At 45.4% G+C, this 18165-nt stretch overlaps 1 protein-coding gene across 2 annotated transcripts in view; it reads right to left on the bottom strand.

Moving 5' to 3' along the window:
* Positions 1–4394: 4394 nt before the first annotated feature.
* LOC126523565 (solute carrier family 41 member 1-like) overlaps positions 4395–18165 on the bottom strand; it is a 62459-nt gene continuing 48688 nt past the window's right edge. For both annotated transcript variants that reach the window (XM_050172168.3, XM_055066911.2), the window contains one exon: positions 4395–16967. In XM_050172168.3, the coding sequence (XP_050028125.1) occupies positions 16716–16967 (252 nt within the window). In that variant the 3' untranslated portion in view covers positions 4395–16715. The remainder of the gene's footprint in view (positions 16968–18165) is intronic.

The raw sequence follows: 18165 nt of genomic DNA, 5'->3' as shown, positions 1-18165 counted from the left end.
CGTGAAGAATGGGGGATTAGGGATAACACATTTGCTTTTGAAAGATTGTTAGTAGGTTCTTTTTCTTAAGGGACCAATGTGATATATTTCTGCATGCTGTTATTCAAGTGAGATTCAGTTCTTTTTTGCCTGAGTGGGACGTCTCATCAACAAATGGACAAACACCAATTGGTTTTATGTGGGAAGTTATGTCCTTTCCTTTGCTGAAAGTACATTTTTCGAACTAATTTTTGTCTTCTCTGTGACGCGTAAGAAAATATTGTGATTTGGTTGATGTTTTCTTGCCGCTTCGTGTATACCGCACGACGTATAACTTGGGACCTGAAAGCAATGTGCTGAAGCACGTCAAGATTCCGGTTAGATCTTCAGCGAAAACCTTCTTTATTCAGTTGCGTTCTAGCACTCTCCTTGTGAAGCCATGGCTACAAAGCAGGAGCTTCTTTGTCCCATGGTCTGTTAAGTGCATAATATGTAAAAAACCTGAAACTATTGAGCACGTCTTCTCGGATTGCCATGACTCCGTTATCTTGTGGGATGTCCTCAAATGAACTCTGAAGAAAGAACTGCTGATAAACCCTTTCGATATTCGGCTCTTACCATGCGTAGACGCAGGCGGAGTGCCGGCTTACTTGAGAATGCTTTTGTGTATAAGCCGCGTTTGGAAAATGCGCATGGAGGTCAGGAATACTTGTGTAGATGAAAGGACTGCGAGGCAATGCCTACGTGAAAGTACAAAGCCTTCTAGTACACTGTAGTGAAAGTCTTAGGTACACGCGTGATGCCCTCAAGCACGTGATTAAACCGCCAGAGTAGTTTCAGGAGCTTGACACTGCAGTTTGGTGCCTGTTATATCCTCTTTGAAGGCCTTTTAAATCAGTGCAGTCTCACCGAATGATGTAATATTATTGCTCTGCACCAAGTGACCTGCTTTGTACAGGTTTACGTGGTGTTTTAATGAAGGTAATGAAGACAAAAAGAAAGTCTCCATGGCCTAATGGATAAGGCAGCTGACTTCGGATCAGAAGATTGCAGGTTCGAGCCCTGTCGCGTACATATCTCTTCTTCTTTTTTTAGTTAGCGACTCGCGCATCGTTGTGATGTTTACGAACACCCGCTGTAGCAGGAGCACACCAGCTCGGCTTCACAGATGTGACGACTACGCGGACAAATTTGTTTTTACCCAAACAGGCTATACAGAGAGCAGCGCGTCCAGGCTCGCGTATGCTGTAAAATCTGCCCAGTTTAAGTGATGTCCACAGCTGCAATGCTGCCACACGCCTTCGTGTGCACGGTCTGGGTACAGTGCATTAGTCGGGGCGCGCGCTCAACTATGAGTGCTTCGACGAAGAAAAGAAAAAATGCGGCATAGATATAGCACATCATGCCCCCGGCGTGCTTGGCAGAGAATTATACAAACGCACGCGAAAATAGGACACAATCGGCGAGGAAAACGAGTCGTCTATCTCGTCATAGAATACTACGGCCTCGTACGCTGCTGCTTCAATTCTGGCGTTCCTCAATGTCATCCTCGTCTCCAGCGGGCGAGGAGGACATCGAGGCACCCTATTCGAATCTAGAGTTGCTCTCTTTAGGGAGTTCCCCAATGTAACTCTATTTGCAGCGCCACTGCAAATAGTGTTACAGCATAGCGCTACTGTGGCGATTGTTGGCGGGAAGCCTGTGTTCATTATTCGCCACCACGCCTACCCACACATGACACACCCCTCTGTACGTGGTGAAAAAAATCGACTCCTGCCCGCAGTTCACGTGTGAGCCAGGTTGTCACGATGGCTACAAGAGCACCACCGGGAAGCTGCCGAAGGTGGATCTTATCAGTTTCCCGGGAAATTGTGTGAGGCTGATATTGGCGCGCAAGCTGAGGAATTCTGGGGTTTTTTATGTGCCAAAACCACTATTTGATGATGAGGCACACCGTAGTTGGGGACACCGGATTAATTTTATTCACGAGACACGGGCGTTTAATTTTGCATTCCACATCCATCGAAACGGGGCCGCCGTGGCCGGGATTTGATCCCGCAACCTCGTGCTTAGCAGCGCAACGACATCGCCGTTTATGCCACCGCGGCAGGTGGCGCACAAGCTATGAACAAATGTTTTTTTTTTTCTCTTCGCACGCTTTCTTCTGCTTGCTCCCACAGGTATATTATTAGGACATAGTAGTGTCACTCAGTTGTTTTCTGTTAGCGACACTCCAGCCACTCCATACGCAGCTGTAATGAGCAAACACCTAAGAGCTGAGCCTGCTGCACCTGCCGTCGTTTGGCCTGATGTGACGCCACGAGCTCACTTTTAAACTGAGGCTCATGCTGCAATTGTTCGTAATTAAAAATTCCAGCCAATCCTGATGTCAGAAATAGAGGTACACATTATCAGCAACAGCGGTTGCCAATGGCAAAGAGCACCAGTGAACGAGAAGCTTTCTCGACTTTCGGTAGGCCTCAGTTCATCGTCGTGACCACGACCTACTGTATATATAGGTCGTGGTCGTGACCACGTGTCGTGACAGGCTCTTTATCTGCTAGCGTCCGGCCCAGGCCTAGCCGCGAAACTATGGTGCCTACAGATATACTGCGCTACGCGCACACCTTTCGACACAGCCACTTCGTGCTAGCTAATGCGTGCCGCGCACGGGCCATGCATGCTGGTGATAGCTTTCTAAAATGCAGGCAACATGAACCAGGTACGTGTTGCGATAATAACCAGAACGCATAGAAAGGAACTAGTGTGCATTACTCTAAGCGCCCGCCATACGCAACGCTTTTCATTCGTGCCACGCACATTCTGAATATTTCCGACATACCGATGGCACTGCTGATTTCTTATTCCCTCATGCAATACACATTGTTGATCAGCTGCTAGCTGTGACATGTCTGCAGTGCTAATGAAACTGCTCCGCTTGAAGTGCTCGTCAACGCTGCTTCTCCTTCCGGACAACGGACTGGGAAGGGAGCACAGGGTATATGCGCGACCTCACTCCAAAAGTTCACCATACACTTCGAAAACTGCCATAATTTAGAGATGAACACTGATTAATTTTGGCCTATGTATTTTGCTTTCTTTTTATTGCGATAGGAATTATATGGACATTAAAAGTGCATTTCTGCCGTCAGCGTCGGCGTGAGATCCTGTTAAAGTCCAAGGGCGATAACACCGTCGCTGCACGCCCTACGCTGTACGGGCCAGTGAAATCTCGCCCGCGCGACAGGGATGGAAGCGGAGAGGAAGCGCCTTCCGTGGCGCCCGAGGAATCCAACGTTTCGAGTGACCAGGAGAGCATTCTACTGCGGCTGCAACTGCGCGCATGGCGTCTGCGCGCGGTCGCAAGGCCGTATCTGGACAGCGATCTGCGTTGGGGGCAGAGTCTAGGTGCGGCGGCCACTCGTTGCTTTGTGTGTGCTACGAAGATCACTTCGCTCGCTGCTGCTGCCGCCTCTCCTCACGCGTTTTGACAGCGAGTGTCCTCAGTCATAAAGTGTGATGCGTTCATGTTTGCTGTGCGTGCAACACAGGGTTCTTGTTAACTCAGTTAGCAAGCGAATGTTTACATGTTGATACGGCCGATAAAAGTACTGTCCTTACTTTGCATGGCTGTCTGCTAATTTGCTATCGAAATCGATGCTTTGCCTTTTGGGTGAAGCTGCGACTTTTTTTCCCCATCATCCGTGACGCAGTGGCCGATCCTGGCGAAGACAGCGGCGATTTGTTGCACTCCGATCCGAGATAACAGCAGCAGGTCTTCGACTGGGTGATACATATGACTGCATGGTACAAGTTACCTAGTGCTGTGTGGCGATGTACTAATGCGATGCCACTAGAATTCTATCTTGTCATGATACCCACCTTGTTAGAATTCAGTGTGAATCTAGATGTCGGCGCGCCGCCACTATGTCTGAAAACAGCATCAACGCGAGAGATGCAACTTGTAGTGAGATAGAAATTATCTGGGCAATGCCTGCATTACTAATTTGCTCTTTGTTCATTCAACCCGGTGACGACGAGTTATAAATCGAACAAATTTGTTTTTTTACCGCACCATAACATATCGCTGCTGCAAAAAAAGAATTTTGATTCTTCTTTCTTCAAGGAAAAAGGACATTATAAAAAAAGGTTACTTAGGCAAAGGGTCATTAATATACAGAACAAGTGATTTCACTTGTGTCCAGTTGGGAATGTGCGTTGCGGCATCTGCTGATTGTTTGACAGCTTAAGGGAACTCGGCAAAAGTCGGTCATTGATGTTTTTTTTTTTTAGGTAAAGCATATTGCAAATACAATCTCATTCATAACAAGGGGAAGAAGGTTAACATATGTATAAAGTGTCACGTGTGTCGGTGCTGGCTTAGCAATTCTAGAAACACACTCAACATGCAAGCCTTCAGATATGTGCCCATTTTATTTTTAATAATCGGCTGAAAAACAAAATACTTACAAAACATTTTGTATTTTGCTTTCAACACCTCTGCATTCGATTCTCTTGGCCCTTAGCACGAAAAGCCAAGCATTTCAATGAGTTTAGCAGAGAAGGATGTAGTAAAACGTTTTTTTTTTTCGTTTCCATGGTGGCAGCGCTTCACCACCGCCGCCTAGAAGCGACCACCACACCACCGCCAGTCAAAAACGACATGGCGCACACTTCTACCCTTTGGCCCAACTTCGCATGCGCTGTCGACAGCAGGCAGTATCTTTGTTCTGCTAAAATATTCAAGAGTGCCTAACCAAAAAGGTGGTGGTAATGACGCCTATACTGCAAGACGGCACAATGGGTGAGAAAGAGCACAACAAGACAAAGTGCATACGCACGATCAGCGGCGTTTATTGTAACTTTTGCTCAGCCACTGTCATCCCCCTCCCCCCTTCTTCTTTGCACTGACTCAAAGGTCACGTGAATCGCAACCACCACAAGGCAGACTTCAATAAGGTGGCGACGGGTGCAGTGAGAGCATTCGCCGACGTCATGCATGCACCCGTACACCACGTTTAGAGCAAAAACGCTGACACCAACGAAGAAACGCTAGACGTGTACTCGCATCGTGTATCACACTTACGAGGAACACTTAAAACGAGATTCTGAGAGGCTGCCCACTTATTACAAAGGTCAGCAGGCCAGCTTTTAACTTTTATATCCGTCTGCCATATACTAGGGTCATTCTCAATATTGCCTGCTAAATAACTGTTGCAATGCGGAAGCCACACTCCGTCTGGTTATAGCATATAATTTTTACAAAGATAGACATATTCTAAAAGTAACAACCTAGCTGGTTTTGGATGCTTTTCATGAGGTCTAAAAGCGTAATCAAATTGCCAGTAAAATTTACAGAAGCAGCTTTTAGTAACTGCGGCAAGAGACAGTGCCTGGCATCGCGATGACAAGCATCTGAACCTTTACACCTATCAACATATGCCTGGCACCACAGTTGCTAATAACTTGCTCCTGTAAATTATGGCGAGACTGAAATTACTCTTAGAGATGAAAAAAAAAAAAAAGCATTGCAGCTGAATACAGTTATTAAGCACATCAGCATGCTTTCTGTATATAAGTGCAAAAATGTGATAAGGGCAGTCTCAGCAGAATGTCAATGAGGTGTTCCTGTTAAGTGTGACACGCACTACACAACACACAGACACACAAGGTATAAGCACAGGTAGACAGTTGTACGACCACCACGTCCGGTACACCGGGGGCAAGGGAAAGCAGAAATGACCGACTCAGGCTGTACAGTTGAAAGACTTGCATTTTGATATCCCTCCCCTACACTAGGCCATCCATCTCTCACGTCCTCATCGTATGCCTGTGCCGCAAAACGGGTGAAGGCAATGTAATGTAACAAAGCGGCTGCCATCACAGTACAAGCACACACATACATACATTGTTCAACGAGGAGCAAGAAAAAAGAGGTTATCACCGGGATTACAAGATAGGAAGCTGGCATACTTGAAAATTTCATTGGGAAAATAAACAAGAGTTGGAGGCGCGGAACCCAACACATCGGTTACACCAGCCATCTCGAATATTCAAAGAAACCCAGAAAACCAGCCTGTACCCTCATCTGCAGATGTATGCCCCAAGCCTTTCCCCATGTTCTTGCCTCAATTTTACAACAGCTAGCAAACATTGTTTCTACTTGAGGGTGTTCTCGTGTGGCTCCACCTTAAACAAGAATGAAATGGCAATTCTTTCATAAAGTGATGCACAATTGTGGTTCGAAAACTGCAGGGGGATCTGTTACTTTTGCAAGCGACGATACATGTAGTCTTCTTCAAAAGCTTCGAACTGACTGTATGGATGACCGGAATGTCTGTTGTTAGGTGCTGCTTTGAAGATCCAGAGATTGAAAAACGCAAATGTTACTCAGCTTTCGTGAGCCTCTGGCCTGGATCAGGAGCCAGGTGTCTGATCGAGAAGGGTTTTCTAGAATTTGACCTCCACATGCAAGTTACACATGGCAGACTAGAAAATTTCAAGAAAAATTAAAGGCTGAAACACTTCCCTTCTACCTCTGCCATGCGCAAAACAGGAGCATAGCTGTAAGTTCCCATGGCATATCCAAATGGCAGAATGGCTTCGAAACTCCAGGCAAAGAGTATCTCGCAAGAGCACCAAGTGTTCAGATATGTCCACCTTCCTACTCAATTCGCGAGTACAGCATAATGCGAACGCAAGCCTCTCTCCGACAGTTAACCTGGGTGCTCCAGAGGGAAAAGCATGCATGTGCTGTACACAAAGTTCTATCAATGGACCGAGCCAATGTGTAACTGCGCCCGACGGTCATAGCAGGTGTCTGCTGCAATGGTGAAACAGCCATAGCTAGCAGATGTGCTGGGTAGCTCAGCAATCCAGGGAATTCTGGGCACCATACAAAACATGCGCAGATTCCAATAGAGACGTCCACGCCATAAGTGCAGCCGTTGAGCCAAGACGCCTCATTTGGTGGGTTCCAAGCTTAACTTTCGCTGCCTGCATTGAAATATCAATACATGGATGTTTTCTAGCTGCCACAGAAAATTATTACTGCAGCACAGAATTCGACAGATGTCAATGGGATACCAAACCAATTTCCAGCAAGAAGCAGTTAGTTGGTTTAGATAACCAGGTTTTTGAACCATGGATGTCAGTTGAAAATTTCTTGCCTCAGTTGTATTGCACAGCTCTCAAGCAATGCCACGTGGACTTTTCCACACGACTACCATCACTGCTTGCAATTGGCAGCAACACTATGCATTAGGCAGGGGTACCTGCACTAACAGCCTAAAGTGGCATTTCATCTTAAGAGTTATTCTGTGCGGCAATGCGAGCAAATAAAAAGCAGCACCCATGCTATTCAATTCCAAGTAATTTGTAGGAAGTTAGGAAGTTTCCGTAAATCATGAGGAAAGCCCGTAACAGAATAACGGGTCAGCAGTGTATGGGCAGGACATCTTCCACATGAACTCCTTAGCAGTGCCAGTGTGGTTGTGCTTTGTACAGAAAGCTTGCACATGCCAAGCCTCCTACAAAGCCAGCAGAGGGCGCCACTGTTGTGAGCTCCTACTGCCACTCTCAGCGGGCAAAATTAGCTGAGGTAAATAATCTATTGCAGCAGATGAAGGTGCACTTAAAAGGTGATCAAAAGATATCGAGCTCCATTCGAATTCAGTCTGATAATGGACTTCCCGAGACAGCCAACAGATCGAACCAACACACGGAGCAGTAATTTCAGAGTTTTTAAGTTTTAGGCACCACGGACAACATATTTCACTCCCAGATTGCTTGGACACCTAACATTCCATTTTTTCCAAAGGAAGAACACGCACTGTGTACGATACATTGTGATGTTGCCACAATAAATGTATGTGTGCCACACTTCAATTTTCGAAGGTTAGTTTCCATGTTCTTTGTGTATCACTCACACTTTTCAGATTAACGAGAAAGCTCCTGCTGCTGCTGTTTCCCAGCCTCTTCCTGGTTTCATATGAACTTATGCACATAACATGCATATAAACTTTTGCAAATGCAAAACGAGATGTCTCGGTCACTGTTTAAACAGATAATGCTCAGCAACGACTGACACATGAACTTTTCAGGCAGCCAACCACAGCATGAGGAACGCTGTCGCTAAGTTCTTTCCATAAGCTCTACTGCAATGTTAGAATGCATCCTAAGACAGAGGCTCGGTTAAGGAAATTACTTAAAGGGCCACTGTCTCAGGGCAGAAACTTCAGCACGGCCTGTGCTTGAGATCCCTGCATCGTACTGGCATGTTCGTACTGGATGCCATGCACCACAGAAATGCATTCGCAACTTATTTCCACACAGCATCCTTACGACCCCCCTGCCCGTAATGGGACGAACTTACAAACTCTCACTAGGCAGAACAAAAAAGGCAGAAAGCACAGTTGCCAAGTATGCTGACAGTCTTTATACAAAACCCTTGCAGTAGAACATGGCTTCGCATGCAAGCAAGCAACTATCACTACCGCCAGCACAGAGAATTTATAATGGAAACAGACAAAACAAGACCTGAGCTGAGGCAACACGCTCAAATCTGATTCAACACTGTAACGGTGACAACTAAACAAACAAAATTTTAAAAAATACGCCACTAAGCTAGCCACAAGATTAAGTCTGCCGATTCACGGTGCGTTGTAGTTGAGAGATGCAAGAGCTTTGGGATTCTTGCGGCACAATTGCCAACACAAGCCTTGGCAGTAGGCATAAGTAAAACGACAGAATAAATCATTAAGACACGTGCACACAGGGCAACCAACATTAAAAAACACTTGTAAAAACACCAGGGCAAAAGTTTATGCTCCAAGTGCAACACTCACAATCAGAAGCCTAAAAAAATAGCGTGGCGGGGGGGGGGGGGGGGAGGGTGCTGACGTCCCAAATGAACAATACATTAGAGGAGTGGGTACACACACAATGTCTACGAGAAAACAAAATGACAAGGGGCAGCTCTGGGCAATAAATAACATACTGCACGAAAAACGAGACGACTGCATTCAGCGATCGGTAGATTTGAGACCAGACATTGCGCACGCATTCTTTGGGAGACAGGCTCGAGCAATCAAAACAGCTATCACGTAAGAAAACGCGGCGCGCACTGTTGCGGTTCCCAAGTTCATCTAGTCAGTCAAAATAAAAGTCACCACAAATATCTTGCGCTTTAGGCCTCGGCAGTGAGACAAAGGCAGAGGGTGCGACAAGTTACTATGCAACCATCTCATGCATGCCGTTGAAAAATTAAAACTTGCACAACATTTGCGATAACGCAAGTCCCAAAACCAGGCACATGAAGTGCAAAAGTACATTTGCCCACTTTATCTTGAATCATCGTTTTTTTTCTTACAAAAGAGATAAAAAGAATAAGTGTTACGTTGAAACAAGTTTTTGGCTGCACTCAAAAGCCTAAAAAAGTGCCAACACCCAGAAGCGTAATACCAAAGTACAAAACAATACTTGTCTCCTTCCAGGCTACATTTAAAATAACAATATTCCAAAAGGAAATACAAAATAAGTACTCTGCGCAAACAAAGCCTAATAAACACGACAATTCACCGGCCAAGAGAAATGAGATGTAACAACATTTAGCACGATAGCCGACACTGCACGTTCGAGAATCTGAGCGACCTATCCCCACAGCAGCTGAAGCAAGACGTCAAAGGCAAGAAGTTATTCGAGAGGGAATGCACCGAATAATAATGCTTGCATCAACAATCGTTCCCAGTGGTGCTGCACACACCCCGTGTATCCGTATCCTTGCCATATGCTGTAGCTTCCTTGCATGGAACTAAAACACAGATTCAGAGAAAATGTCACCTTTAAAAGAGCAGGTTAAGCCAACAGTACAGTTATCAAGAGCACTACCTCAAGATGTGCTCACACAATGGACCAAATTGCAATATGGACAGCAGAGCATTTCATCACACATCTTTCTTGACTGCGTTCACCTTATATGAGCCAACAGATCCACGGTAAAATTTCAGTAAAATCGCACCTTAAGATCCTTTGCAGAAGAACTTAGAAATTAGCTCGCGGCGTGACAGTAAGTCTTGCCTGTTCCAATATCTGCTTTTCTTCATCGTATAAATGCTTTCACCAGGCAAACTGTTTGTGTGCTTGAGGTTGTGTGACCAATCCTTATGCTTGTTAGGTCCACTGAGTGAATCTGGCTTTACCTCTGACAAACCCTACTCTGATCAAGCAACACTAGCATGAAATCTGTTCATTGCATCGTCAGATCAAGTCCTGTGAAACTGCACGGAACAGAGAGTGTGGCACTGTCGAGGACAGCGCTGGGCATGTGGGAACGAGATTTCTGAAACTAACGACAAATCGCTGCCACAGTGAGACGAGCAGGTCTTGGGATATGTTACTCCTTCACCACCTTCGACAGGATAGCTCCAAAATATGATTATCGAAGTTGCATCGCAATCTACTGGAGGCGTTTAGCCAGTGACTGTTGAAAACCCTTTCCGTACTTATTAACAGAGCCACAGCACAAAAGCACAGATTCACACAGTACGGAACTTGGCCATCTGCCCTGCAACATTCACCTGCTGCAACAATCCACACACAAAGCAATTCCTGGGTTCTGCTAAAAGTGTCTTGTGCATCCACTTCTCTTAAATCTGAAAATCGATACCATCACTACATTACAACTTGCCCAGAGTGCCTGTGAACATTCACTTTAATGAATGCATTGCATAATGCCTGCATGAAAATTTAATGAGGCATGCCAATGTGTACCAACCCCATCTTAAGAGGATCGGCCAGCAGCGTTGGGGGAAATAAACAAAGCTGCCGACATCCATAATGGAAAGACATGCACAAGCACAGGAAGCGTTTCACACACTCACTCCTGCTACAGCACAACTAAAGCAGACAGCGAATGCAAACTCAGACTTTGCAAGCAGATGGCTGCATAGCGGTGACCAGAATGTTCTAGTGATTGACCAAACATAAAGCTCTTGTCCGTCTACACCGCTCAAACTGGCAGCAACATGCCTGACTTGAATGGCACCACTGAAGAACTTATTAGGATTGCCTGGCTTTCTATCAACACGGCTAAAACACCCACACATCGAGATACTGGACTCACTCGCAATGCAGAATGCTCAACAAGCACAACACAGCAACTTGGTGAACCACCTATGCAGAGCTTGCCCCCAGAGATGCGGCAGCTGCTGATGCTCAGATTGTCGACCTCTCTCACACCACACTGACAGATGGCGTGCTGATGTCGCAGCAGCCGCTGTGTCACACTTCACTATGAGCAACGAGGCACTCAACAACGGGACGCGGATGCACGGCATCCACCATTGAAAGACTTCAGTTTCATGTATTGACTGTTCCGAACCCCCATTACGCATTCTTTTGTGGTATTCTCTAGCACTTCTGCTCCACAAAATAGCTCTGAACCATACTGCAAGGTTGCTATCACACACCAGTTCAGTGTAGTGTGTGGTCCTCTTTTTGCGAGCCACAAACGCTGATGTTTCTGACCTTTTGCTCCATCCCAAAAAGCATGGCACTGTCTGCAAAATTCCATTACCCTTCCATCCATGACATCAGCAGTCTTATGTGGTGCTCAATCACTTATGTCCCTATTGGATGTTCACCGGTGATGTGCGACTCACACTGACAACACCACACATTCCACCGATCGGATTTGTTGAGCCACTGTTGTTTGAGGGTCATTATGTTCAATGCCTTAATGTGGGAAGTTGGCCGTACCTTTGCACAAGAGTGGAGTTGTAGTGTGACCACCTCGAAACATAACATGCGGAATCATTTAGCCTAAAACTGCAATGTCTAACAATTTCCTTTAGACAAGCAGAAAAAGAGGTTAAAGCCTTATTTAATGATGTTTTGTTTCATAAAGCTCAGTTTCCTTTTTTCTCAACCTAGTACAACATCACAGCATTGCTCCAGCTCAACAGGAACACACTACAAATAGAAACGGTAGGAGAGTGCAATATGGCCTACCCATTTCTTAGAAAATAGACAAGGCACCCTAAATGCAATAGAAAGAGTTCAACGCAAGATGTGTCTTCTGCCGGACAAGACTGACCAAAAGCGTTTGACCACAATTACAGCAAATGTTAGATGTGCACAGTTATGTACTGGAGAGAAACTATAGTTGGCAGTGGCGGCCCAACAAATGCATCTTTTTTTGAACCCGCGCTCAAAGATTCCACAGCACTTATGGCGGACTTTCACCTGGCAAGAACAATCATCATCCAATTCCACAGGTGGTAATTTCATCACGATGCCTACGAATTGCGATCAGCAAAGCTCAGATTATATGCCATGCCAGAGAAAGGACATAACCACAAGGACGGTGACGACAACTGCTGTGCGACAAAAACAAAGCTTGAGAAGCTTAAGTGTTCCAACGTGTGGTATCCAGAATTGGAGCTGCTTTCAAGTTTTTTTTCAAGCGTCACTCCTCACTGAAGAACCAGATAGGTCCTCAAGCATGATCTAAATTTCCTCAAAGATATCTTATTCCAAGAAGCGCAGACCGTGCGTTCAAGTGCACCTCTCAGATTCACTGGGCAGCTGTTTGTACGAGCACATCAATGACCCTGAGACATGACTGCAGTTCGTGCATGGTTGTCGTACGGAAGTACAATGTGCACTGAATAACTGGTTACAAACAACAACACACTTTTTTTACTGTATTTAACCTAGATGCAAGATCCACAGACTAATAAACTGTGCCTACAGAGCGTATGATTAATCCTCTAGCATCAACCACATTTTATCTGTATGTAAAAATAAGCTTTGAAGAAAGCCACAAATAAAATAGGATAGCCACCACATTACTGCATACAGCACATGATCGATAAATCGACTGCTTTTGAAAAGCACAAGCGCAAGTGTGAAAACTAAAAAAATACAAGAAATTACGCTTTAAATTCTACCTTAATTACAACACTGCACAGGCAAGTATAACACAGCAGCCTTGCTGCTCGAGCTCTTAGTTACTGGTTTCTTTGCATTACTATATTTGTTCTTAACAATGTCCATGCAGCTGAGAAGCTTATTCACAAAAACTGAGTAATGATACTGCTATAACTGCTGCAAGAAAATTGCAGAAAAGAAAAAAAGAAAGACAGCCTGACACCTCTTAAAAGCATGGGACGAGAAAAGTCCCACTATGTTCTCAGAGAGCCTATTCTTGAGAAGACCAAGGACTTTCAGAAACAAGTGCTCAAGGAAGAAATAATCTATCACTTTTCGTACCAACGAGCGCACACCATCAGTACACAGAACAAAAGAACACAGCAACAGCCCTAGTTTCAACACAAACACAAAGAACTCTCCCATGGGCTAGACACACCAGTTTCCTAAAGGCTAAGTTTTGTACATGAGGAGCACACTTGGCAGGATAAATCTTGTGTACCTCGCCATCAGCTTACGGTCGAGCAGCACACACTTCTTTTTTTCTCTTCCGGATAAAAGGTGCCGAAGCTACTGCTTCTTTAATGCATCCACGAGGTGAAGCTAAACAGCCTGAATATGGGTGGTTGCTAGCTCCATCACCGGTATCACCTACCTCACCTCGTCTTACAAGCAATCCTAGAGATTAACTGCAGCTTTGTCTTTTACTATGAGCAAGCCTCGTACCGACATAATTTCTGGTCACTCGTCCTCTGCCACGCCAGAGCACCAGAGCCAAAGCAGCCCCAGATTAGGGCAGAAGATTCGACCGGCCACCTGAGACGACGCTTTGGTCAGCGCGAAAGCAGTCTGGCACTCGCTTGCCGAAAAACCTCTACAATGCCTCAAAATATTTGTGCATCAAACTTCAAGTGATCCATGTACATACACCATTTGTTCTGGGGGGGGGTAGAAGGGGGTCTGCAGAAGCCTGCACCGTAGTCTTGCATGCAGGTTTGAGAGTGCAACTCACTGTCATGAGAACATGGATGGTGACACCGAAGGTTTAGGCTGGGCACCGATGACTCGCCGATCAGCCCGCCACTCCAATTAGGCTTTGGGAGACCAGGTTACATGAAAACCGAGCAGAATAGCTACCATACTTGCACGGGCACATGACTGATTTCCTCCATTTCTGAAAAAGGTCTGACAAGACAGTAACAATCAGCCGGCTTCTAAGACCGGACAGACGCTTCCCATCTCCTATGTAGGCCACCCTGATAAATGAAATCTGAGAGAACTGCACTGCTTTCTCCATTAAAAGGCGCCAGTTAGTAATAGATACTCTAAAGATAGCACGCTAAAGCAAAATGCCAACCAAGCTACTCGATGACATTAAAGGAGAAATAAATGGAAGGAGGTAGAGGTGCCTGTGCTCCAGTGAGCCATTTAACATATGAGCAATGTTCAGCAAAAAAATTAAAGCACCAAACTCAGGAGTCACCAGCACTCTTCTAACGCAACTGCTGCCTATCGGTTCTAAATGCAGGGCGCAGCCAGACGCTAAAAATGAGGCCCACCGTGCGTCCTGCCTTAACTCCCATCCGAACGGTGTCGACCGCAGCGGTAGTATTTCTTAATTTGACGCACCATGCTAATGCTTGCACATCTATGCTTTCCATCTGTCCTCTTACCCAAAACTTTGCGCAATTTCAAGATTTCACACATACTCCTGAACCTCCTGGCATCACACTCCCAAACTGCCTACAAGTTTGTGTCACGAGTGGCCATGCTTATTATGGTTCGATACAAGAGATTACGATCATCTCCCCGGGCCAGGTGCGGAATAGGCAAGACCGGCACACTTCAGAAATTGCTGCAGATACAGCTGGACTCCAGACACAACGTCTGTGTCACATAACATGAAAGCGCTGCGTGCTTGGAAAACCTCCCGCAAAGGTTCGCAAAACAAAACTAAAATTTAACTTGAAAACATGGCAGCAAGCTGGAACGCAGAGCGTGCCGCGTGGCAGTAAGGACATAAAACAAACATAACGAGCTAAAGCTTGAGTAACTGCTCCCGCTTTGGCCTTTTCAAGCACAGCACACAAATTTACATTGTTTGCCACGCTCTCATGACCACTCAAAATTTCTGTCTGTTTTCATTTAAGCTTCCAGGTTACATATCCAGCACTCGTTACTAAGAAACCAAAAAGCATGAGTCAAGTTCTTGTCCCGCATGTCAAAAAAATAAAGAATTACTTGTACTAGAGATCTCAAAATACTGCCATTCATGGCTTAATTAGGTAGATTTAAAATATGTCATTAGCTTTTGTGTGACTGCTATATTTTTTTTCGTTATGCCCTACACAACTGCAAACTATAGCGATGCTTGGAAACACTCTCCTGTGTATAAAATTTTCACAAAAAGCATTGTGCTGTAGCTTATTTAGCTCGTTGTAGGCTGCAAAGTGTCCATAGTTATCCAAACAGCATGTACAATTACTGGAACCACGCAAAAAAAAAAAGAAATTAGGACACCTTTATTAATTTTTTTCACAATCCCATGAAATGTAACCTTGCAATTTCGCAGCTACTGCCGAGAGATATTGCAATTTCATGTAGGTAGATATCAGCATTCTACACATCTTGAAGGGTATGCGTGCCAGATTTCGTTAGTACAGGACAATTATAAGTGCACAAAGTCATTCTCGCGAAATTGCTAAAAAAAATTTGATGAAGCTTACTAATCTCTTTTTTACATAGTTCCACTAATTATACCTGCAGTTTGAATAGATATCAGCACTTTGCAGTCTACAAAGAGCTAAATAAGCTACAGCATGATGTTTTTCGTGAAAATTTAATACACCAGGAAGTGCCTCCAATGGTCACTATATTTTGCAGTTGTGTATGGCATAACTAAAAGATATAGCAGCTACACAAGAACTGATGACATATTTGAAATCTACATAAAAAACTTTATGAAGGACAGCATTTTCAAATCTCTAGTACAAATAATAACTTTTCTTTCTTTTTTTTTTTTTTTCGAGTAGCATCTTCCCTTATCAAAGATGTGTAGAACCAGTGCCTGTGTTCCTGGAGAACAACAAATGATTTTTGACCATGGAGCATTTAAAACCCGACACTAAGCTATCCCCACCGGGGTCGAGATTTTGCACCTCTGAACATTTTTCATATGTTTGCAGTTGGAATTCCCCGAAACCATCTGCCTGCCTTTGGCTAGCCTGATGGAATCATCCTAGAGTGATGAAGAACTGCAACGGAGGCTCCACAACGAAAAGACCTCGGGAGAGCGCAGCTGTCCTCGGTATCAGTCTTAGCACGGACCTGGACTCCAGACTGGCTTTGAGTGCTCCCGGCAACAAAAATCTGTCCCACCAGTGACAACCACAGGAGTGGGAGAGTTCCTACGCTCTAAGTGGAAGCAAACAATGTGAAACGCCTATGCCAGCATCGAGACGACAGCCTTCTTCTGAGAAACCGTCTCGTTCCGCTCAACGAAGAGGCTTCAGAAAGACCGAGGTGCACAAGGCACACGGGAAACCGGGAGCACACACGCTATGCCGGCAACTAAGGTTGCAGGAAGCCGCACGGCCGGTTTTGAGGTGCGAAACATTCCACGCTTGCACTGTACCGCCACGTCAGCCGAGGCGTCAGATGTGCGCGAAGTTGTTCCAACGGATCTGGACCCGCCTCGGTGACAGGCAGGCGGACCAGAATAGGCAGATATGTGTTCTTATGTGCTGTTTTTTTTTTTTTCCCCACTGTTGATCCACACTACTTTTGGAGGCTGCGAGTCGTCATCCTTAGTCGATGGTTCCCTTGGTGGTGAACGGTGTGGAGACGGTAATGGGTGCGACGGTTGTGGTGGTGGTGGTCGGGTGCGCAGAAGCCGCGTCGCCGAGTGCGTCCAGCAAGCAGAAGGAGGCGGCGAGGAGTGCGATCCCGAGCAGGTCGCCCAGGGCCGTCAGGTAGGGGATGGCCGCATTGTCTGGGTCCACTCGACGGCTCCACATCCAGTACACCATGCAGCGCGCCGTGTACAGCAGCAGTGCCACCTGCAGACATTGCACGGGACTTTACATCGTACAGTGCTGATAACTGTCACAGTAGAACACCAATGCATTTCGTTAGAGACTTGGAAGATGTATTTACCAGAACTGGGGCTAAGCACGGGATTTCTGCGTAACGAATATTACTTCAGTAGTAGTCAAATGAAATTCCACAACTGGAACAACAGAGCTAATATGATTATTTACTAAGCGAATTAGCCATAACTTATTCTACATTGAATGTAGTTCACCCATTTTCAACTGTGAACACATCAGAATGGTACACATGCTGATAGGATGTTGCACAAGATTTCAGTATAAATTAATAAATATTCTTTTTTCAGAATTTTGTTGAGGCACACGGGACTGAACCTTTTGGTCAAAATGGTGCCGGCACAGCTGGCGATTTGTGCACACCTCGGATCTGGTGCACACCGTTTCCCTAGCCATCTAGTAGTGGCACGGGGAAGTGCGCTGCATGCGAAAATTCGCCTATGTGCGTATGTCGCATCGGACCACCGAACACAATTGCTTCTCCATTGGAAATTTTTTTCCCCCAAATTTTCCCTGTCAAGATGGGTGCAGCCCTTATACGAGTCGATACGGTGGATTTGTGAAATTTTGCAATTTAGCTAACACTATTCCATAACTTGTTTTGCAAGTACCTTTTACCTCTTAAAGCAATCCAGCTGATGTGACAGAAATGCGATATCTACCATGAGGGATGTTTACATAAAGTCTGTTTTTGTTGATTTAGGTAACCCTGTATAGTGAAAAACTTGGCTTTTCCAGTAATAGAACAGGTCACACCTGAAACTGTGACGATGAAATACAGCATGCACCGTGTTCTGCCTGAAAAGTGGATGGCACCCATCACCGTACCCCAAATGAACCCAACAATCTTGTAAGTCAGCATTGCCGCAGATTACACATCCTCTTTTATCAAATTACTGCTTTAGATCAAATTTTTCTGTCATTCTGCTCCCTGTGTATAACCATTTGATGCTCTGATGACACTCGCATCAACTGCTACACACAAGTTCATAATGCACACATGACTGGATAACACCGTGGCAATTTTATTGACTGTGCCACTTTTCCTCCGACAAGGGTGCAATTGCCCAACTCTGCGCCACATCAGTACACTGTACTGTACATTTAGTGGCCTCGCACATAGCCCTTGTGCATTGCAAGGACAGATGCA

This window comes from Dermacentor andersoni, chromosome 6, assembly GCF_023375885.2.
Source record: "Dermacentor andersoni chromosome 6, qqDerAnde1_hic_scaffold, whole genome shotgun sequence".
In the NCBI taxonomy this organism is placed as follows: domain Eukaryota; kingdom Metazoa; phylum Arthropoda; class Arachnida; order Ixodida; family Ixodidae; genus Dermacentor; species Dermacentor andersoni.
The sequence above is the reverse complement of the archived record's forward strand: the minus strand, read 5'-3'. Positions and strand labels throughout refer to the sequence as shown.